Here is a 24,783-nt window from a genome sequence, read left to right as displayed (position 1 = left end):
AAAAAATATATATATATTTAAAATATTTATATATTAAAATAAAGAGGTGTGTGAAGGGTCACTTGGTCGTCTGTTCCCTCATTTAAAAAAAAAAAATCAGAAAACCTGCCATCAGATTTTCAAAAATCAAAATTCTGAAAATTAAAACATCCAACCATCATGAATCTCAGCCATCTTTGCACAAGGTGCCCGTCCTATATCCAGCTTGGGTCTGGTACTTGCAATAGGATCTTCATTACTGAGTTCCTTTATTTAAAAACATACACAAAACAAATGAACAAAAGTGCAAAAGAGAAAAACAACATCCAAATGCTGTTGACAGGTAGTCTGATGTATGGTTGCTTCTGGAAATAAATTCACCCATTCTGCTGAGGCGACCAATGTTCTCAATGTGTGCAGTGAGTTCTGTCAGACTATTTGCATCTCCAGCATAGTGTGTTTTTAAGATCTTGGCTTTAGAGGCTGTAATGCCATCAGCTTGTCTTTGTTTAGAGAGGATATGGTTTTCTCTGACAGCCTTGGTTAGGTACAGGCACACACCCAGTACGATGTTTTGCTGATCAAGTCCAAGTCTGCAGCTTCCTCCTTGCTCCCCAGTCCCTGCCATAGTGTGTGGCAGGGATCTGAGCTTGAACTGGCTTTTATGGCTGATGTATCCCAGCATGTCGTCCATGATCCAGCTGTCAGTCTTGAGATGTTTATCTCTGTTTTCTCTGGCCTGAGTAAATCCGTGGCTGCTTTTATTAAGGGATAAGTCCCAGAGTCGCAATGACACAAGGCTCTGGTTTGCTAAAGTCAGTGACTTCTTTGAGAGAATGGTTTGGTGTAAGATCTGAGTAGTAACTGCGCAGGGCTTAAACTTCATCTGTCGCTCTCTGGTGCTATGTGTGTTTTTTCGTCTTCACTGTGAGCCTTAAACTTAGATTTGCGCTCTGCTGTTTTTGAGAGGTTACTTCTTCGTGTTCCTCTGTTCTCCCTTTTCCTCATATGCAGAGTAGTTTAAAATCTCTATCTCCACAGCAGGATATGTCATGTTTTATTATATTCATTTAAGCTTTTGCTACCTGCTTGAAATTCTGGTGATTCTCTTTTTAGGAAATACTTAAGTGAGTCACTGCATTTGTACTTTTAAGCACGGGTCCCTCTGTTCTTTCACTGAGGTGATCTTTTGACTTGCTCTGTGCAGAGTCGTGATCTATCCCTGTATGCTGGGTAGAAGTCTTTCTCCATATGCTCTTTAGTTATCATTCAAGTTTTTTTAAAGGACTACCTCCTTTGTCTTGTATTTAATTTTTTATGGTAAAGGATTTTTAATTATCCCTTCATTTGTTGAGTAAAGCCAAAAAAAAACCTTTCTAGCAGCACAAAACAAACTTTTTCCCAGGTCAGACTACTAATCTAAAAGATTCTAGTTATTTAAGTATAAAATGCTTGTATTTTCAGAGTTTTTCTTAGTTCTTTTTGTCCTGAAACTACTGAGCTCTCAGGGGTTGTTTTATTTATTTTTAAAGTTCCTGTTGCACAAGGAAACCTTCTAATGAAATCTACATTAAAATGCTTGAGAGCCTGACATAAACTGAAATAAGGCCATTTCATTCTCTTGCAAAATTTAACAGTAGTACATTTCTTAGCAATTTCTCCTTTTCCAATGATAAAGATCTTGCTGAGTATCTCACTGATTTGTAACAGATTGTCTAGTTTGAAAAAGTTTCTGTCCTTTATGGATCTAAACAAATATCATTAGAGACTTGCATTTGTCTCTTCAGTAAGAAAATATATCCCCTAGTATTATGGTATTATGAGACAGGAATGACTTCAATTTTGCCCTTTGTAGTGCTGGAATCCATAATTTTCTTTTTAATTAAAAAATGGCTTAATTGAATACATTTTGGACATTACCTGATCTACAATATAATTTTTAACTTCAAGTAATGAATTTTTTACCATTCTTCCGTTCTGCTACTCCATTTTTCTCAGTTTAAGTAAAAAAAAAAAAAAAGAATTAGTGTTTCACACTTTTCAATTGTACAAAATCATGCCTTGTTTCATGCATGTGATGGCCTGAATAGAAAATGTCCGTCTAAAAGTGTTATCTAGAATTTGAGCTATATCCGATTGGTTTATATACCTGTATTTCAGCAGAAGGTCTGATATAAGATGCAAGTTAGTAAAGTGTGCTGTGATTCTGATAGCTAAGTCTTTATTAAAATGTAAGTGTTGTTTTTTCTTTTAAATTAAATTCAGGTTGGCTGGGTGTGTATAAATAAAGCTAGGCTTAAGTGTTTTAAACTTTCTTATTGAGATTGTACAGCAAATGTACTTATTTTAAGTAGAACTGTCATCTGTTTGTAAGCTAAGATACCAGTATGATGGTCTTGAATACTTGATTAGAAAAAAAGTGGTTTTGATTTCCTGGTAAGTGTTTAGTAAAGATGTTCAGGGTACTCAGTGGCTACTGAAAAGGTGAGTTGCTTTACTGCCTGCTCTTTTTTCATCTCTTTAAAAGGTTTTTTTTTAATCATGCATTGCACACTTACGTCTTTCGGTACTGTGGTACTATGCTTTTATGTGTTCATGAATGTCAGTGTATAAAAAAACATGGAATTGCCTCTTGGTAAATCAGCTTGGCCAAGAATGGAGTATCGTGCATTAAGTGACTGTTTCAGAACTGGCATGTCCCATTTCTGATAAGCTGCTTTTGCAGCCAGGGTTGATTGTGCCTCTTGTGCTTCTCCAGCAAAGTCCAGCACTGTCCTGACGTGCTGTGCAGTGCATTAAGATTGTGTTGTTGTCATAAACAAGTCTTTGAATTTTCCTGCCACTTAATGATTGGCATTACATGCTGTGCCTTGCTGTAAGAGTGTTGATTCAGCACTGTGGGAGCTTTCAGTTTGCTTTGAAACCTTGCAAGGTTTATGTATGGAGGGCAGGGGGTCTTGAGAGTGATTCCAAAAAGACCACAGGCTTTTTTTTTTCTGTTATCTTTAGTATTTCTTATCTTAATGCCTTACACAGGTGAAAGATATGATCCTGAGCCCAAGTCAAAATGGGATGAAGAATGGGATAAAAAACCAGCTTTTCCATTCAGCGATAAGTTAGGTGAGCTAAGCGACAAAATTGGAAGCACGATTGATGATACCATCAGCAAGTTCCGAAGGAAAGATAGAGAAGATTCTCCAGAAAGGTGCAGGTACTAGAGTTATTCTAACATAAATTTATTCTGTGAAATTGCTGTTAAAGCTCTTTGAAATTTCTCGTTATTAGTTACAATACTCTGACGTACTTTTTGTCTGTATGGAAGCATGTTTGGGTTCAATACCTACTTCCTGCACTTATGCAGGAAATACTTGCTTCTTGGCTTTGGGGAATAAGGTAGCTTTGTCAATAGTTAACTGCTCCTGGCTGCCTTCTATTACTGCCCCAAGCTTAGATAGCTGCTAAAATGTGGCTAATTTAGGGAGTCTGGCTAAAATTTCCTAAGTTTTTCCTTGTCTCAGCAATTCAGTGGCCTTCCTTGAACCAGTATACTGGAGTCTGCCATTTAATGCTATGTTACTCTGAATGCTGAGGTGCCAAAGAAAAGGGATGTGTGAAATCTCTTAGACTAGCCCTGATGCGGTGCTGCTTCCCTGAGCTCATCTCAGGAAGAACAAACTGCATATAGCTTATCTCAATATTTTAAAAATAATTTTTTAAAAATATCAGTTTCAGTTGAACCTTTTCAAGAAACTTGTTGTATTTTACATTTGGCCATTAAATTTTTCCAGTAAGGAAGAGACCTACCGTGCTTTGCCTGCAGAAAGAACTTTAAATGCCTCATAATTCAACAGGTGCATTGAATTTTATTATCTGTTATGTATTAATTTGATCTCCAGAATCTGAAATTGCTGTAGAGAAAGTACTCAAGTATATTGAAATAATTCCCTTTTGGGAAACAACTTAAAATTCAAATTTATACTGAGATTTGGTTAACATTTTTTATAGGAATATCTTTGGATACATTCACACACACATTTTTATATCTTTGTGTATAAAAATACTCGTACACATGCACACACACACGTGTGTATATATTACAAAATTCAATCATTTTTGCACAAAAACAAAACTAATTAAAATGGTGGCATTTCTGAGAAAAAGGCAGCATGGTCCTCTTGCTAAGGCATTAATAAATCATAAAACTGGTATTCTTTGCACACATCAGGGTTCCCCCTTAGAACTTACTATCAATAGACTACAAAGAGAAGGGATCAGACGAAAAGTAAACAATTTCAAATTTAACAATGGTGTAATGCTGTGTTCTTTTCTGTACTTACCTTTCAAAAGCAACTTGTCACGCAACCTCTGTAAAGCTCACTATCCACATTTCGCGTAGAGGATGTACAGAAAACATTTTTTATCTTATTTCCTTTGCTTTATTTCTGAATGGCTCCTGGTTTGTTACTTATTCTGATAAAGTCTTGTACCTTCCAGTGTTTTAGGCAGTCCTTTCTGCAGTCTAATCTTTATAAAAAGCAGCTTATTTTGAGGACTTCTCCACTGTCCACTACCCCAGGTTACACTGATCTTTTTCTCTGGCTAGTATTACATTTTTAATTTTTATTTTGGTCTTGTAAACCTTGTCTTTTTTTATTTTTCTTCCATTTTTTTGGTAAATATCAGGTGTGAAAGTAGTAAACTCAGGACTTGAAGTAAAAGGAGGATTTTTTGGACATACATGAGGAAAAACTATTTGGTAGTTGCTGGTTATCCTGCCAGAAGAAGGAATCCAGGTTGCAGCAGGATGGCTTCTCTAACATTGCTTTGGCTACCAGCCTGAAATTTTATTTTGGAAGGTATTTTATCAGAGTGTTGAAATGAAGGGATTCCTTTCTACAGAAGGCATCAAAGGGTCAGAATGTCTGTCTATCTATGCTTAAAGATGCTGTAAATACAAACCTGAAAATTCATGTTATATTAACAGAATACTATATTCTGTATGAAGTGAAATATTGAAACTGATTAGAAACATGAAATTTTAATTATCATGTGACTTAAGCTCCCAACAACATAACATTCGCTTGTAAATGCTTAATGAAATCCATGCATTTCTGTGTTTTCATCCATCAGCAACTTTTTCTAAAAACAAGAAAGAACCCTCTAAAAATTTGCTGCTATATAACAATATTGAATTAAGTTACCATTTCCCTTGGAAAAGTGACTAAATGGTGACACTCGCTCAGCTGGCAAATCTCCTCTTCTATTTTCTATTGTTTCTATCTTAATAGCTTTATAAATAATTATTACTTTAGTGCCGTAAGGCAAAAAAAGGTCTTGAAGCACAAAGCATAAATGTGACTTGCTCATCTTCACAAGAATTTGGATAACACAATCTTCGCTTCCAATATACACATCAGAAGAACTTGGCCAAAATTCCAGATTTCTGACTCTACTTGCAAAGCTAGTAGTTTGCATAGAAGAAAAAAAAAAATGCTTAAAGTAACAAAGAACTTAACCTATGATATAGCTGGCTTTAGTTTACAGTAGATTTCGGTGAAACTGCAGTTCACACAGCTAACTCTGGAGAAGCCTAGTCTGCTTTTTTTTTCTTTAGAAGAAAAATGTTAGTACTGCTGTGGGGGAATTGGATTATTTTTTCAAATAATATATCCCCTTGGAAGTAGAGAAGACCAGAAACGATACCCCATGGGGTGGGAAAACCTCTGTTTTTCTTTCCTGGTGCTTGTTAGTTCTTAGGTCTTGGGCGAATAAACCAATTGCTGCCTTGAGTATATCCTTGTATGCTGAAGTATTATCTTCTAAATTACCTGCAGGTATACAGAGGTTCTTGTGAAACATTAAACTTTTTTCATGAGAATTCTTAAACTCTGTCAATACTTGTTTCTCTAGTATTCAGAAGGGTTGATGCAGGTAACAATGAAAAGGAAACAAAACTTTTAATACTCCTATAAAAGGATGCAACAGTCATGTTTAAAGGTAACTTCCATTACTTTTGTAATGGAATTACCAAAATTGAGGATTACTTTTGTAGTAGAGTATAATTCAGATAGTCTCAAACTATCAGTAAACTATTTTATTGCCTTAAACAGTGTTGTTCAAAAAAACCTATAACTGAAAACCTCAAAGCAAAGAAAAAGAAAGTGTGTCCGTATTTTGGTTTCTGGAAGTTGCAACCACGTACTTCCTTTGCAAAAGTTTTTTTTTTTAATTATTTGGTACAATGCTAGGTGTAACTTTTATTTTTAAGTTAATTCTGCAATTCTCAGATGAAGCACTGCAGTTTTACAATTCTGAGCAGAGTAAACACACTTAAAGGCAACATTAACCAGTAATGTTTCTTTTTCTTTTTTTTTTGTTATTGTGAGTGTTAAAGAAAAATGAAAAAATATCTCCTGAGACAGTTTGGAAGCACTACAGGTTGTCATAGAAAATTGAGTATTGTAATATTTGTCCTGCTTTCTGGCATATATGTTTAATTTATTTTATCAAAAGCTTTTAGACATTTATTTTGCTGTAGATCACCAAAGACTCAGTTTTTTCATTCTTACATTAGTGAGATGGATCTCTACTGGTTCTGTAACAATAGCTCCATTGATCAGGCTTTGATGGTTGTCGATCACTTCCTCAACCCACAGAATGTGTCTATGGACCAGGCAGACTCTGTAGTGATGACAAGAAATACATTGCAAAAGGTTTTAAGAGACTGAATCGTTGTTGTGCTTGTCCTGGTCTTAGATACTTTCAACACACCTCTAAAAAGTAACATCCTGCACATTCCTCCAAGGCTTTTGGGATGGATGTGCCGTGTATACCATGCTAATGTGCAGATCAGCCCTCTCTGGGGGCTTGTGTTAAAATCCTGTCACAACTAAAAATGTGGTTAGTGGTCCCCTCCGATGTATTTGTACACGTAGGTAGGCTATGTGCAGAAATCCAGAACTGGAGCCGTAGCCTGTTGTTGCAAGTCAGGATTGAAGTGCCTTGGAAGGATAAGGTTAGGTGATGCTATCTGAGCTCACGTGTCTGTGAGGCTGGCTCCAGCCAACGCTGGTCATCGATAGGGTGGTCAGCAGCTATGGTATTTTTAAAATAAAAAAATTAAAAAGGAAATGAGCATTTCTATTCACTGATGGTAATGAATTAAGCCATCTTCAGTGGTAAGTAGGTAATATGCACAGAGGAAATGAGACACGTGCAATGTATTCCAAAAAGCCCATTATTGTTAGCAGAGAACAAAGGCTACCCTCCAGAGTATATTGCAGTTACTGTCATATTCCCACTGACAAAGGGACAGCCTTTCTTAAATTTTGCAGTTCTAGTATTCTAATGCATTATTAAAATATAAAAACCTTCCACTTTCAACTATATTGCTAAGGGAATTACTATTTCATAATACTTTTCCATATATTTAAGCTTTCTCTACAGCAATTTTCACTGTTATGTACAAATCTTATCTGGATGATAACAGGCAACATGACTGTTGGTGGAGGGCAATTGGTTTGTGAAAGAGTTAAAATATAAAAGTAGAAAATGTAACAGATTAAACAAATATTACGCAGTGACATCTAAAAAGTTTTCGCCTAAAATGGTGACACTTCTGTTCTTTTACATTTTAAGAATAGATGCATGTTCTCTGACCAAAATTGACTAGTATCATTGTATTGCATAAGTCTGTAAACATTCTTTTTCCACAAACATTCTAAACAAAGTAAAAGCCTGTTTATCTGGAAAAGGACATGAGTTGAAATAGGAATGGAGTTCTTGAAATCTGGAAGGTAGTACCTGGATTTGGCTCACTGCTTTCTGTCTCTTGGTGTAAGTACTGAGCAGACTTACCAACTTTTTGCTGCTGAAGTGTTACATAATGTGTGTGGGAGTTCCTGTCAGAAGGTAATTAAAGGTACTGGATTTAAACACTGAATTCCTATTATCCTCTGCCGTGGACTTGTAGTTAATTTTTAACAAAATAACTTGCTTTTCTTCATTGCTTTTGTGGAATAGGTGCAATGCTGTGTTAGGTAGATGCATTATGTAAGGGTAAAACATTTCCTTTCTCAAATGTCAAAGCAGTATTTTTATTATGAACCATTGCTACAGGGAACTACAGTAACCAAAGCTCTTGTGGCTTAAGCCAAATGTCCACTTAATTAACTGAGAAGTCCATCATAAATGGCATTCTATTGCTTTTGTTTTTCTAGTGACAGTGATGAGGAAAAATCAAGAAGAGGTAAATCTCCCAAAGCTGAATTTAAAGATGAAGAGGAGACTGTGACAACAAAACACATTCATATCACACAAGCTACAGAAGCTACCATCACCAGACACAAACGCACAGCAAATCCTTCAAAAACCATTGACTTGGGAGCAGCAGCATATTATACAGGGGATAAACCAAGTCCAGAACAGAATGCTGCTGCTCATACTGCACAGCCTGCAGCAAAGGTGAGACAGCAGGAGAGCACAGTAAAACGTGATTTGGGAAACTCTTTTCTTCTAACCTCTGAGACAATTTCTAGTTTAAGGTAGAATTTTTGCTATGCAGCCTTCAAGGGAACTATTTTGCCGTAAATGTTTAGTTTGGGTTTTCAAAGGCTGTTTCATTATACAGTTTAATTATAATCAACTGTGTGATTGCTTTAAGATGTAGAATTTTTTTAAATATAGTCATTGTTATGTTTTACTCTTTTCAGCAAAGCAAAGAGAAAATCTTGGCCTGAAGTGTCAAGGATTCTCTGAACCTGCACACTTATTGATAAGTTATCAAATTCCTCATTTATGAGAGAAAAAACCTGAGCCACTAGCTGTTCAGTGGCTGGTTTTAAATTTAGCCATTTTCTAGTGATTGTTGGCTTCAAAGACAAATCTGCCATCTCTCCAAAGCAAAAGAAAAGAAAACAAAAAAAAGCCCCAAAGTAGAAAACTTCTCAAAGTCATTTAAGATGAGTGACATTATGAGATGAGATCTGTTGTGTGATTTCTTCTTCAGGCTTCTGTACCCTCTGGCAGCAAGTCATCTAATGACCTGGTTGATCTGTTATTTGATGGAGCTAGCCAGCCAGCCTCAACAGGTAGGCACATGTTGGTTTTAGTTTCTTAACGCATGTTTTAACCCGTTTCTGTGGATAAGCTTGTTTGATGTTGCATAGATAAAGAGTAGTAGATAAATTGAGAAATTAATACTCAAAAAATTTAGAACTGCCTAGAACCTTTTATAGCAAGGTACTGTATGTGCTATTGCATGGGACTAATAAATGTTAGCAGCACAAAGATTAACCTCCAGATCAGTCTGTCAGAAACTGTGTTTGTAATGCAGTTATTTATAATTAACTCTAAAAGCAAGTGCAATCCTTTCACATTCACGCATTTCTGATAGTGCAATTCAAAGGCTAGGCAGCTAGATGATCTTCGTGTAAGCTTTTATCTAAAGTATATGCCGAACTTGTTTCTTTATCTCATTTTATTTTGGTATTTGGTTGATCCCAACCCTAATACCAAAAAGAAATTGCTGCCTAAGAGTAAAATTGTTCATTGTAAAACACATCCCTTCACTCTGTAAATGTGCAGTTCTATTTTAAGTCCATTAACCTTCATACGGACTCAACCCTACACTCAAACTGCCGTTTCTTTTTAGGCATGTGTTAAATTTCAGTGCGTTGCATACAGAATTGATAGAGGAGTTCAGAGGCTTGGTGGTTTGTTTATTAAAACTTTAAAGACTTGTTGTGCTTACAGATTCTTAATCTCGACAGTTTCTATTGCGGCTAGCATGGAACAGAAGGACTTCCACACACTTGAGGTCTAATGGTACACCTGGGAGAGAGTTTACTGTGGGCAGAATTTTTTTTAAAGATCAATTTGAATAGCAAATAAAATACAAACGTGCATTTTCATAGATAGAAACCTTCCATGTAACTTCTCTCCATTACACTATTTGTTGCTTATTGCAACATCTCTTCTTATCTATGGGATCATACTCACATTGTCTGTAGAAGCGTATGTGTGTATCTTGGGGGCAACAGATATTCAGCTCCAGTCTTTGTTTTAAAGACAACGTAAAATCCCATGAGGCTGTACTGAAAAATGGCGGTCTAGTGGCAGGAGACCCACACATGTGGCAGGGTGGCTGCATTCATGTATATGGAGAAACTACTCCTAGTTCTACCCAAAGTTATGCCACTTCTGGGTGTATTGTAGCAGGAAGCCCATAGTAGGTAACACTAAGTATTTTTATTATTACATATTAGCAAAGCCAGTATTATGAGCACTGTATGAGACAGTTCTTTTCATCACTAGCATAGCAAAATGATACCTCTGTAAGTATTTAACAGAATATAAAATAAAACTGTTTTTTGGCAGGGAGGGAAACTGTCATAGTAATTTACATCTCAGTAACCAAGTTCTATCTCAGTCTCTTCTTTCTTGTTTCTGGTAGATCTTTAGAACTTTGTGCGCTTTTATTTTATGAAAGTAAATAAGGTTTATATGTCTGTTCTGAAATATATATTAATTCTTAATAGTAAAGAAATAAAATTCATTTCATGCATCTCTTATGCACAAATGCCCCCAAATTTAAGGAATAACTTATTTTGTGTTTTCTTCATTATTTAGTTAACTTCATATACAAATGTGTTCATGTACATTGGAGTTACCACAGGTCTGTGTAATTTTAAGATCCTGAATCAGAACTACTATCCCAAACCAATATTGAAAATTCTTCTACCCAGTTCTTATGGGAAAAGAGATTAGGGCCTTTTGTGGTTCTATTTATATCCATATGTGTATGTTTTTATTTTTGTGTAGAAAAATAAAATTGCATTGAGAATAGACATTTCCACTTCAAATTGAGCTTTCCCATATTTCGACCAGAACTACAGCAGTTTCTGTATTACGGTGTATTTGAGTCTTTCATCAGTTTGGTTCTTTGCTGTACTAAGCCTTTTTCCTTTTTGCCTTTTTTATTTCTTTTGCCAAAGCAGCACTTAGAAATGGCATTGGGAAGAGGTGTGTTACCAGCTGGTCCTGCTAAATAACCTCTCTGCTGAACTGGGAAGGCAGATGGAAAGGGGTCATGCATGGGAATCTTTGAGGATAGCTCCTGTTGAGAAGATTAGCACTGTCCTTCACGTGCAGGTCACTTGTTACGACCACTCTTCCTGCAGCACAGGGTGTGGGAACATTCCCAGTGTCAGGCAAGACACAGGGGAAGGGTCAAATGCAGCCTTTGATCTGTCTTGTGAAGGAACTGGCAGGGAAGTTGTGAATTCAGGGAACACAGAAGTTGCTTATCTATGTATTTTCAGGTGCAGAGATGTGGAAGAAGGTTGGTGAGGCTTGGGGGGGATACACATTACTAAAGCAACACACTTTGTACAGGAGGGGGACGGTTGGTTAGCATAAAGGAGCAATCTGTTTGAGAAGACATAGAGTCTGTGGTTAGAGCTGCTGGAAGTAATTTTTTGGTGTTACTGGAGATGGTACCTGGTGACACCTTTCTTTAGAGAGTTAGTTACTGCATTCAGCTTAAGATTTGCCACGTCTCTCTGGAACTCGGTTTTATTTGAAAACAGGCAGTAGAGGTGGAGGAAAAGTTGACTTGGCTGAAAATGTTAAGTAAGGGGTTATTTTGGGTTTGAACCTAGTTCTGATTTTAAAATTAAATTAATCCCTAGATACTTTGTCAAACAGCCCAGGGATAAATAGGCATAGCATGAGAGCGTTGATTTTTTTTTTTTTTTTTTGAGGATGTGGTTGAGAGTATGTCATCTGTGTTGCTCATTCTGCATATAAACCCTCAAACCATTAACCTGTTCTGAACTCTGTAAGGACACATGTGATGAAAAAAATGATTTGAAAATGTTCATTGCAGTAGGCAGAGTAAACATGATCAGAACAGGTTTTTAGCTTGATATTTCACTGGCTCATCTTATCCTATTTCATTCTCAGGCTGCAGTCAATATAAAACTTGTATATAAGCATATGTAAGATGCTTATTAGATCACTACAGAATTCGTGTTGAAGAAGTTTCTTAACTTTGTGTGAAATCTTCTCCCTCTTGAAGAGGTGGCGAAAGGATTTTAGTAGTGCTATATTTCTGAAAATTCAAAGAAACCGTCCTTTCATTCCAGTCTCATGTTTCATATCATATGCTACACACTTGCAAGAAAAGACATTTCCCTTTGGAAGAACAGTCGCCTTCCTGGCAATGTCTACAATAAAATAACATTAAAAAAAAATACAAGTATGCATGTATTGGAAAGTGAATGGTTCCTTTTATTACTGCTGGCCATTTATTAAAAAGGAGATGGTTCTAGTTTAATTAACCCAGTTGAGAGGAGCAGATGGGGCAGAATGTCTTGCAGCGATAAGACAATTCAGAAATGGCACCAGATGTTGGAAGCTGTCCCTGGTGGTGTTTGAGTGCAGCACAGATGTTCCAGTCCCACCTGGCTAGTTTCTAAGCACTGCAGGCTAAGCAGCTGTGGTGTAACCTATATAATGTACACATAACACTAAAAGCAAAATAATTGAACTGCTGCAGCTTCTAAGGGTGGGGCTGCTTGGAGGTGAAATCTTTGAGGACATACAAATAAGGTCAACTTCTTAGCTTTCTCAGGTCAGTGGAATACTTACTTAAAAGCAATATCAAGGATAATTGGATGGGGTTTTTTTGGTAAACTGTTTGGTTTTATTAATTTAAAAAAAGCAGCTTTCCAATATGGTTCTCAGATCTTTCTTCTAGTTTTATATCTTGGCTGTGGGTTTTTTTTAAGTGAAAAATTGTTACTATGCTGTGTTCAGAAGTTAATAATTTATGTGCTGTATACAAACGTCTTCTGGTTGGAAAACTTAATGTTCCTGCTGTAGAAAGGAAGCAAACTTATAAAAAAATGAATACAAGTGCAAGCTTTGTCCTTGAAATCCCAATTCAAGATCATTGCAGATTCATTCATGCTTTAAGTAACACAAAAACTAAATATAAGGCGACATGTAATTTTTCATAGTAAGCATAATAAATTAACTTTTTAACTATAAGAATGTTTGGCTTTTATATATTACCCTTTCAAAGTTTTTATTTTACAAACTGCCAAACTAGTCGCATCCCTTACTAGTTAAAAACCTTGTAAACCTTTTTAATCTCTCTAAATTTATTTTTAGAGGTAGCAAAAACTTTCATCTTTTAGTTCTTCCCTAGGAAGACAAAATTGCAAGCTCTGCAAGGCAGTTGGAAACAATACAGCTTATTGTTGCTCAAGCCTGTATAATTATAGCATGGTGATGAACAGGAAAAACAGTTCCAACTTAGGGAGCAGAATCAATAAATCCATCTTGCCAAATACAGAACAGCTTTTCTTCGCAAATCCTGCATGCAGTTGTTGCAATGGATCTTTGCACAATCCTGTAACAGTGTTTGGCTTCCTTCTGTTTCTAGGTGGATCAACTGACCCATTTGGAGGATTTGCTGATTTTAGTTCAGCTGCTGCTTCAGCAAGCTTCCCATCATCGCAAGGTAGGATTAATTTACAGATTGAAATGCTGTTTAAGGGCCGAAAGAGGGGAAGAGATATCCCATGGCATTATTGGAAGTCACTTCCCTTTCCAGGGCAAATTGTGTTTAGGTAACTGGACCACAAGTACTATATTGAGTAAGGAAGATATCTACTGTTTGGCACAGCACATGTCTCATTGGACCTGAAACTTCTAATGAAATTTATTTCAGAAAAATGTTAGTAGGAGTTATAAATATATCCCAGTTCATCTAATAATATAAGCATATAGTAAGACTTAAAACATATCTCCAAGTCTACTTTTGAAATGCAATGAAATAAGATGTGACTTCTGGAGTGGAAAAGTAAAACCTGAAATAAACAAGTGTGGGTCTAAATGCTGGCTGAAGAGTGCTCACTAAACAATTAAAAAAAGAGCCCAGTGCATCCCACTCTTGCAGTTGTGGGCAAGGAGCTGTTTTAATTGGAATTCTACAGTGATGAATGCTTCAAGATGTGACAGTATTTGTGTTTCCAAAATTATTGGAAAATTGGCTGTAGAGTTAGGACCATTCAGATTATTAATCATCATAGTCTTCCCAGTTTTTATATGTTTATTCAACTATTTTTTTTTTGCAACAAAAAGCAGTCGTTTTCCTAATACTTCAACTAACAGTTTGCAGGCTTCTCAGATACAACTAGGTATTAATTATTAAAAAAAATAGCTGCTCTGGTGGGATAAAAAGACTTGCATGATGTGCTTGGTAGTCTGGTTTGCTTGCTTGCAATAATGCTGCAAACCGAAAAGTTGTTAGAAGGGTTTTGTGCTGCTCTTTATATTTACAGACATGTGCAGAGGGTTCAGATTGGTCTCAGGAACTTTAATGATATGGGCAGGGCAGTAAATTAAATGGGTAAATTGAACAAAACCAAAAGAAGAGATCATGTTCAATGGAAAACAGCAGCCCACTTGTGATTAAAAGTAAGAGTTCCTAAAGATGTCCTCAGCTCCCACCTGGCTCCTAAGATTTAAAAAAAAAAAAAAAAAAAGCTTGTAATTGTTTAGAGAGGCACAGTTATGTCAGGCTTGTCAGACGGTATGATGAGGGGAGCCTGAGACAGGCTGTTTCCAAAGCTTCCAATAATGCCTGTACTATTGGAAGGCCTTGTATGTTGGAGGGGAATTCAGTCAAGTTATGTCTTCCATACACAGTACAACCTCGCCTGTGGCTTTTGAAGTTGCCTATGTGCATTTGTGGGATGAAGCTGACCAAGGCTATATTTTAGCTTGGCTAAATAACAATTCGTTACAGTCTTTTTAGGAGAAGCCTATTAAATAGAAGATATCTGGATCTTGCTTAAGTCAGGCATTAACAAGTTCCTGCCAATCACGAGGGCAAGATTTTAGTAACACTTGTTGGGACATCTGTCGGTTTTGCCCTGGTTACACAATATGAAGTTTAGAGCTGTCGTGTCCGTACGGTTGGCTCGGTGCATGTGCATCATTTTACATGCAAAACATACAAGCCATTATGTAGACATGGCTGCTGACTGAAAAACATTTCCCTTAAAATTGGACTGGAAAAACAATATACTGGGAAGCTAGTTAAAGCAATCAACTTCCTTCTTGTGTTTTTGGGACCCTGCAGTGCCTACCCAGACAGGACAGCATTGCAAACAAACAAACATAGAGTGGAGGGAGCTGGCTTGGCTGTTTTTTGTGAAGTTAATTTGGGAAGTAGGGCTGGTTGTCATGGGGGGGTTCTCAGCCAGGGTGTAGGACTAAGTCCAGAATGAGAAAAGAATAGCAAAGAGGTTGATCAGCAAATCTACCTGTGAGCCAGCTTTTAGTCAGCATGTTTGTATCTCTCTTTATTTTGCTGTGTTAGGAAAACCTTACCAGGCATGGATTAGTTAAAACACCTTTAATTTGCTTGGCAGGAAAGAACTGCTCTGATTTTTTTACAAGCTTTCTTAGTCAAAACCAAGTTGTTTTGCAAACACAAAGCTGCCTACTAGGCAAATAATTTGTGTGTTAATACAGTCTAAATTGATACAATCCTTTATCTGCATTAACGTGATTAATCTGTTCCAATCACCATTATGCAAGGGACAAGGAGTCCTGTGAAATGATTAATCATTCCTGAACAGCGTAAGCCCCTCTAGAAATCTTTTCCTTCTTGATTAATCATCTTTGAAGTTCTACTGAAGGGGCAAAACCTTATCCCTTTTACCCCCACTTCCATTATTGGTGCACAGTGCACAGGTCTGAACATAGAAGCAGCACACTCAGCACTTACTTATCTATCAGGAATATTTAAAGTAGGTTTTAATTTTTAATATGTAATATTAATTGAAACTTTCTAATATAGCCCCTCTTTGTGAGGAAGATCAAAGCAAATGTTCTAGTGAGGCCCTAAGCTAATGAATATTTGTCCACTTATGCACTGAAGTTGTTGGCGATACTTGGATTTTGTGACAGATTTACTCTTCTGCTATTCTTTAAATTCTAATGTAATGGTAAAGATGAAGATGACTGAAGGTGTATGTTGATAAATATTTACATGGAGTGTAAAGGACTACTGCAGTTATCTTTTGAGTGGGTAGAATTCAGTTGTAGAAAATGGGTATAGATGGCCATTATAGAACGAGCCAGCCTGTATGTTAGGAATTGGAAACTGGCACGGGATTCATCTACTCCGGCTTTAGGTTTTTGAGTCTTCATTTGCTCATCTAAAGAAATTCAAGGGATGACTTAACTGTTCATTGGAACTCAAAGTTCATTTCATATGGCAATGAAATTGCTTCTGACTTAGCTGAAGTACCAGAAGTATATCTATTAGTGACATAATCAAAGAGTTGACCTGCATAATGGCCCAAACTGGGAACAAGATTCACTGTGTAGCAATGAGAGCTGTTTAAGTGGCATTGCTTTATTTTTAGAATCTCCTGTAGATGTTTTTGTAAGCTTTTCTTCCCCTATCGCTCCTATGAAGTAACCTTTTCTTGGTAATAGAAAAACACATGTTTTTAAGGGAGATAACATCTCCTCCCGTTTGACTCGAAGGTTATGACATATTCTCAGTTCACTGGCGTGTGTCTCTGGACATCTGTGATCCTGAAATAGGTGCCCTTGCAGTTGTATACAAACAGCTTATACTATTAGGCTCCTCACAGTAAGATACAGAGAGAGCTGTAAGTTGCAGTGTTTTGATTTAAATGCTTGTCTACAAAAACCCTGGTATATTGAAATGAAACAAAGTTCAAGTGATGAACTAAGAGTTCAGCAAAGCTGCTGCTGAGAGAATTGCTAGGTCCAAGATCGAATTTCTGCTTCAAGCCAAGGCATTTAGTTCAGGAATCAAATTTAGAAAACTTTGTGTTTTACAGGAGCACTTAATGGGATGGGAAGAAATTATTCCTTATCACCTCAAATAAGAATTCCATTGCAACCTGCTTTCAAAGTTCTGGTTTTTGTTCCCCTCAGCATTGTTTTATACAAAGAGCTACTAATTGTATATAAACACATTTTGAAGTAGTTGTCTTTATTTTATCATTATGGGATTTGCTTTATCAAGTGGCTTGTTCCTGACAACTGTTCTCTGAGCAAATACCAGAGCACTGAGATAAAAAATTTGATAAATATTATCAAAGTTCTAGGTGTTGTTTTGACTAGAGCCTCCAGTCTACCCCTAAGTAAGCTTTCAGTTGTATTTCAAATAAAAAAAAAAACCTGTCCCTACTTGTCTCGCATCCACAGGTGACATGTTATCAAACATCCTCCTTTCTGTGCATGGGTGTTTCATATTTCCTTTGCTACCTTGTTGGAATTGTTGGAATATTCATGAGAGGGAATGATGTCCAGATGGAGGTTCTACCTGCAGATGTTAATCTGGACGGACACAGATCAGCTCTCATTTGTTTCAGTTCATGGAATATGGCATTTGCTCAGTGCCTTTCTCTAAGTCTTCTGTCTTTCTTTCTGTCTTTCTTCCTGCACTGGTGCCTTTCCTTCAGGTACAGCAACAAGTGGAAATGGAGACTTTGGTGACTGGAGTGCCTTCAGCCAAGCTTCTCCTTGTCCCAGTGCTTCATCTGGAGAGCTCTTCAGCAGCACGGCACAGCAGCCAGCTATAGACCTCTTCAGTAGCTCACAGCCAGCTGCTGGCCAGCCTCCAACTGCTTCAAATTCTACTGATCTTTTTGATTTGATGGGCCCCTCTCAGACAACCATGACCTCTTCACAAAGTATGGATTTCTCCATGATGAGCTCCAATGGAGTGGGCATGAGTCTACCCATGTCAAGGTCACAGGTATGCTGCTATTTGTACAGTTTGCTAATGGCCTTCCTCAATTAATCTTTTGTCTTCTCCTTAGTCACAACTTTGAAAGTGAATCCATTCCGCTCCTAGAGTCCATCCCTAGTCACTCAGATGATGGGCATTTTTTAAAAAAGTTTTGTCCAAAAATATTTGCATAGCCTCCTAAAAAGAAAAGGTGTCAAATGTGCTTGAAAAGCCTCCTTCTATAAACTAGTCTTCTCTGAGATTGTTTTCCTTGTTCTATGAAGTGTTGCTGCTTTGTTGGGGAAGACGAGGTTGATGATATTTCAAACCTTAAAGCCATCCTCCACAGAATGTTATAGGTTTCCAGCCTCAAGTAGATGGAGGCAAGGACTGGTCTGTTCTCCAAAACACAGAAGTGTCTGCTTCAGTGGAGAGTGTTTTTGGAAACCATAACAGGTCAACTTGGCGTTAGTAGGAAAAAATCGGTATGTTTGAGTTCAAAGCTTGACTGCAGGTGGTCACTGTCATTCCACATATTGATACGGGAGCTTGATGCTGGCTTACAAAATACTCTTTTAGCCCATTCTAATGGTGTATCAGCACATGGCAGCTTTGCTTCAGAAGAGCTGAAGTTCATGGCTAAAAATCTCATTAGCTTTTTATTGTTCTGTGGAAAAATTAACACTTGTTGTTTAGTCATGATCCTTATTGGTAAATTGTTTCAAGTGGATCCCAACAAACTTTTATTTTTTAGCCTCTGCACAGCATGAACACTATGATGCCGAAGCCTAACCCTCTTTATAATGCAAGCACAGAGATGGCCCAGAAGAATGCAAGCAAAACTCTACCCTCAACTTGGTCAGATCCCAGTGTAAATATCAGTTTGGACAACTTAGTACCTGGGATGCAGCCTTCCAAACCCCAGCAGCCATCACTTAATACCATGATGCAGCAACAAAGTAAGTGATTATTGCACTGTTCTGCATGCATGCTGAGCCCTGTGTGTGTTCAGTACGTTGTCCTTGAGATGAGTATTCTGTTAATTACTGTTTTCCTAAATTTAGTCATAATTGTTTCTTAAACTACTGCGGTGCTTCTGACACAAGTGGTATTTTCTATGTGGAGACTGACAAACTATGAGGCTGGTATCTGTGCATGTTTTTACTGTAGAGTTTGTGCCACTGATGTATCTTGATTTCAGGCTTCCTAATCTCTAGAGTTTCTCTAGAATGTGCACAGTAACATGTATTGTTATAAAACACAATTTAAAACTTGTATAAAAGTTTCCTGAGTCTTCACACAGAAAATAGGGAAATGAGCGAAACAGCCACCATTTCTTTGTTCACAGCAGTTGCTACATAAGTTTCTTAAACTATATACGCATCTTCAGCATTAGATTCTGGTTAATGATTTTTGCGTCCTTTTCCTTCTTTTTGCAGATATGCAACAACCTATGAATGTCATGACTCAAAGCTTTGCAGCCGTGAACCTCAATTCTCAGCCTAACGTGATGCCTGTTCGACCTCAGACAAGCCCGTTGATGGGAGGGCCCGTTCCTGTGGGGATGGGAATGCCCAGTGTGATGTCAGGTATGATGGGAATGACCTCCATGGGACCCACGCCTATGATGAACCAGGGAATGATGGGAATAAACATGAACATGGGAGTGCCAGCTACAGGAATGGGTTTGACGGGCACAATAGGAATGGGGGTACCCAATATCTCTATGACCTCTCTGATGCCTGGGACTGTACAACTCAAGCAAGATGCCTTTCCAAACTTTGCCAATTTTAGCAAATAAAGATTGTAAAATAAATGAATAAAATTAAATAAAAATAAAATAAATGGGCAGACTGAATGAAGGATTTTAGCTGCACAAATATAGCTGGGGAAGGGATGGAAAACACTGTTCAATACTTTTTTTTTTTTTCCCCTTATCAGTTAAAGTGTCTACATAAAAAACCAAAAGCTATTTTCTAAATGTTGAATAACTAGTGTTCAAATTCTGGAGAGGTGAAATGTTCTTCTAAGGATTGTGCTAGATGATTTTGCAAAATAATTTGTATTGAGACCATCAAAAAACCTTTCCTACGTACAGAAGAACCAATTTTAACTTTGAGACTTGATGGAAGACTGGAATGGGGGTTGGGTAAAAATGTTTGAATCTAATTTTATACTTTTCTTTTTTCTTGAAGAGCTTGACTTTTTTTCCCCCCTCTCTTTGATCGCTTTGTCATAATTGGATCATTCCTTTTACTACCACTGAGTCCACAGTTGAAGTCACTCAAGTACTATGATCAGTTTTTTATAAGAATATATATTTTTGTCCAAAAATGGCTTACATATGTGATTATGGCTAATTCAAAGGGACCTGGAATGTATATATACTTTTGCTAATGTTCCAGCCACATTGCTATATTACCCAAATTTTTATTGTAAAAATCTTCTGTCAACAATTTGGTGATCAACAGGTTTTTGGGGTCTTAATATGCTTCTATTGTTATAACTGATATCCAGTGCAAGTCTGGGAGAAGCTTTATCCAAGACTGCTGGAAGGTTTCCTTTCAGAAAACTCCAGAAAATGCACTTTCTTGCAGTTCTTTTACAGTGGCAGTTAGCATCCTTTGTACCACCAATATCCCTGTGGAGCCACTGGTTTCTGGCATTATCAGCAGTCAAAAGGCAAAAACATTTATTTTTTGCATCATTACAGAAAATAACAAGGTGAATTACACTTAAATCTATAACCCTACCTAATCCAACAGCATTGGATCTTAGCTTTTATACAACATTTGGTGATTCTTTTGTGTAAATAGGGCATTAGCAGCTGTGGAATCCAATAGAGGAGTAAAAAGTATATATATTAATAAAGGAAACCTGTAGCAGTCAAAGATTTTACTGATTTACTGAAAACAAAAGAATGAATTAAGGTTTTGGGGGGTTTTGTTTTTCCTTCTGTAATTCTGCATTTAAGTTCACATGAATCATGATTCTAGAATCTGAAATACAAAGACATTGTTATATTCACAAGCTGGGAATATTGTTAAGAATAAGCACTATACTATAGGTATGAAATTTATGGCCTCCCTTTTCTTATGTTGGATTTCTTTTTTATTATTAAATTGATAAAACTTTGTTTCCATTGTATTCATAATGTTCTGTTATACATAACATTAAAATGTTCATTAAAATCAATGTTGGGCTGCTTTTCCTTTCATTCCATTTGACGTTTATGAGAGCATTTGGGAAAAAAAATAATTATAATTTGGGCAAAGTAATTTTTATAAATAATTTAAAATTGTTTAATGACTTCTTATCTGAAGCCTTCCTATCTGGCTCTACTGTTAGGAATTAAAAATGAAGCAGGCAAGATATCCTGACCCGCTCCAGCCTTGCTAATGCTCCATCTACAACATTTCTAATTAGGCAGAAATTCATGTACTTCAGCTAAGTGGTAATGAAAAGTGATTCATTTGCTGAATAAGAGATGAGAGGGAGTGTAATTAGCTGACTGCGGTTTTTAATCTTTCAACAATTCAATGTGTTTAAATTAGTTTCAAAGAATAGGAGCTTTCAAGTGTTGTTACATCAAAGTAATCAAGGCAGGCTTTAACGGCTGAATGGGAGAGATCGCTCCGGTTCCTGTTCGGAAACCTTTAAACTTATTTGGAATAATCATCTTCAAAACCTCGAGTTCTAACAGATGGAAAGATTCAATCTGGTTAAATATATGAAAAATTGGGAAGAAAACTAGTTCTTGGAGCAGTAGATGGGTGGCAAGGAAACCTAAACCTACAGTCAGTGTGGCATCTTAGTCGTGCTGAAGGGGTGCAGTGCTGCTCAATAGTCTTCAGAAGGTTTTCGGATGAGTAGGGTATGTCTGTTTGTAATACTGTCCTTTTAAGGTAAGTTAACCTGGTTAAATAGTTGTCTTTGAGATGAAAGATCATGTCCCTGTTCAGATTGATCACATCTCTTCAGAGGAACCAGTGATTTAGCTTCTAATCAAGAGATTGATTATAATTAGGCACATTTGTCAGGGGTTGGAATAACCCCAGTGTAAAACATTTGGTCAGTTTAGAGTGGATCTCTGTGGTTGTGTCCATTACATTTTAGACGAGGAGTTTAGGCTTATGGAGCAGTTGGAGTACTGAACTGATTCGTTACCCCTACCATACACTTCATCTTATGGGTCAGTATCCTATTTATGAAGAAGGTTGTATGGAGTGTGAAAATAAGACTTTTTTTTTTTACAGACAGACAGACTGTCTGCAGGTGGATGAGAAGAAAATCCTTTGAACCAAAATAGACAGCAGACAATAAGCCCCAGAAAGATTCCTTGAGAATGCGGGCCAGGTGCATCCCCATGCATCCTCAGCCTGCAGTGACGAGAGCCAGTTGTATGGAAGTTTTATCCCATTCTCTCCCCCAGTTTTTAACTACTGGATTGTAGGTAGCAGTGCTTAGCAGAATATAACTTACATCTTTAGGTAAAGACAAAATATAAAATAGGTTGTGTTCGCTGAAAACAGTACTGAACTTGTTTAAGGTGGATATCATAAGATGTTTCCATCTCTAATATTTCAGGTATGAGCAAAATAGTATATCAAAAATAGAAATTATCTGTCTAGGTGAAAATACAAATGAGCCACTGTATGAATGACAGATCTACCATTTATCAGATGCTGCTAATATAACCTAAGTCATGCTACTGTGTTAGTACAGCTCCTTTCTTCATTTTTAAAGCCAGGTCCAGCTGTGACTTCAAACTGTCCAGAAGCTGAGGTTTGGCTAGCTGTGTCCTACCTAGCACTTGGCTACATGGTGTGCTATCATACTGGCATGTAGTTGGCTTTCCCCCACTGCCCCTTGGCGAAAATCTGACTTCTTGCTCTTCCTGAGTTTGGAGCCTACAGGGAGTAAACAGAGGGAATTAGCTGTTTGTTCATAATTGGTAAACTTTCACCTCTGCATTCTGTAGATTCTAAACTTATCAAGAGTTCATTTAAAATTAGTGAAATCCTTTGTAAAGGCTGGCTGTACTTGAGAAAGGGGCACCATCACTGTGTGTGTATTTATGGAATCATTCAAAAAATGCATCTTGATGGGTAGAAAGGAGTAATAAATTCCAGCACAGGTGCAAGTTCAGTGGTAACTAGAGCATCCACCATGTTCTACAAAAGAAATTATATTCCAAACAGCTAAACAAGGGTATTTATAGCAGCATCTGTTTCAGCTCTATCTGTCAGCTAAGAGCAGCCTGACACAGCTTAAGGGAGGTGGGGGAGGGATTTATCAATGAAGTGTTTACATAATGCAGGCAGGCATTGTATACTCAAGGTGATACCAGCTATAACAGGGTAACAAATATCTAAAGACACTTTTATTCTCAGAGGCCTTTGCTCCAGGAGTCACTCTACAAAATTGCTTCCACGTTCCTCTGTGCACGACTGTAAACACTTTTATAGCATATGACATTTTATAGTACCATCACTTCGTTCTGATTAAAGCTTTTAATGGAGATGGGATATTTTTAAAAAAATTTTTTTCTTCCCCCCAAGCTTTATTCCAAGCCATCACCGACTAAAATTCAGAATTGTTTCAGGCAAACCCAGTGGGTTTGCACACACATTGAAACTCCTTTGTTTTAAGTGAAATATTTAATTTGACTGTAAAATAAAGGGTTTTTTGGTTAGTACCCAGAACTGTCAGCAGAGTGAAAAATTGCTTATTGTACAGCTCCAGCTACTTGCTGACAGATTTGACTAGCAAAAACTAAAAGTATGAATGAGAGAACTGGCAACTCAATACTGGATACCTGTATGCTTCAATTATTCCTCCCAGGAGCTCTGCCCACACCACGGGAACAGTGGTTGCCCTCTTCTTACTATATTGGTAACTGAAGCACATCTCCTTCCCTGGGACAAAGCAGCACTGTGCTGCTGGCTCCTTGGAGCTGTTGCTGCGGGATGAGATGGAGCGAATGGTCATGCAGCCAGAAACACAGAATCAGCGTCTCCTTGGAGCTGTTGCTGCGGGATGAGATAGAGCGAATGGTCGTGCAGCCAGAAACACAGAATCAGCGCGAACCTTTTTCCCCAAACCACGTGGATTTGGAGCTGACTTAATGGTTTAAACATTTCAGTGGGAGAAGGGCTTCCTTGGGGGGGTGGTGGGAGGATGGTTATTGTTCTAGCCATGCTGCTAGGACCTGCCTTTGGGAGCTGCTTTTAGCACTTTGAGGAAAGAAAGAAGAAAGGAAAAAATAAAGTTGCAAAGACAACTAGGTGAGCCTGGTTAATGTGGTGAGACTGAAAGGATGGCCTGTGGAATTTGTAAGTCAATCTGTACAGCTTGTTCAATGATCTGGTTACAGTTTTATCTAGCTGGGATGCTGTGGAAGTTTGCTTCTCCATGTAAAATGACCTTTAAAAAATGAGATGTGTCTCATTTACATTTTTTATGTGCTTCTGCATCCACTATTCAGATAAGGAAGGATAAGAGGTAAAAAATTCTGCAGAATGTGGAAGATGCAGAAAGGTGCCTTTGCAGAACTTAGTGTTTCCCTGGATGTCTGCAGCTGGGTGTTCTGTACATGGACTAATCCAGGTCCCTACATATATGCAAGTTCTGTATGTGTGCACAGCACAGGGAAGGCTCATCTCATCTCTGTTTTTAAAAATGTCTATACTCCTCACAAATTTGCAGATTTTATTTTTTTAATCATGCCATAAGGTACTGGTTCAGTAATTAACTGGTTCTTTAATAGAGCTACAATTACTTTGTTTCATGATAAGGGAAAAAAAAGAATGCATTCCAAGACAGAGCTACTCTCGACATCTGGGAACCTCCTAACAGCTGGCTATCTAATGAATATGCATCTGCTTAAGAGGCTGTAGGCCATTAATAAACCAATAGATATAAAACAGAAACAATCTTTGTCAGCTTCAAATGAGATTGGATGCAATGTGCTGTGAAGTGTCACTGTCACACTGAATCAAGCTGGGGAGGTT

General features: G+C 37.4%; 1 protein-coding gene across 1 annotated transcript; it reads left to right on the top strand.

Annotated features, from left to right (window-relative positions):
- Positions 1 to 3,015: 3,015 nt before the first annotated feature.
- CLINT1 (clathrin interactor 1) lies at positions 3,016 to 20,965 on the top strand (the record flags this gene model as incomplete). The annotated part of the gene is made up of 7 exons (XM_010077346.1): positions 3,016 to 3,190; positions 8,199 to 8,442; positions 8,987 to 9,068; positions 13,430 to 13,507; positions 17,502 to 17,797; positions 18,525 to 18,729; positions 19,210 to 20,965. Coding segments are annotated over 7 exons (1,442 nt in total), but the record flags the coding sequence as incomplete, so codon positions are not given.
- Positions 20,966 to 24,783: the final 3,818 nt, after the last annotated feature.

The sequence above is a fragment of the Pterocles gutturalis genome, unplaced genomic scaffold, assembly GCF_000699245.1.
Source record: "Pterocles gutturalis isolate BGI_N339 unplaced genomic scaffold, ASM69924v1 scaffold37488, whole genome shotgun sequence".
Lineage (NCBI taxonomy): Eukaryota > Metazoa > Chordata > Aves > Pterocliformes > Pteroclidae > Pterocles > Pterocles gutturalis.
This window is presented reverse-complemented; position numbering and strand designations above follow the sequence as displayed.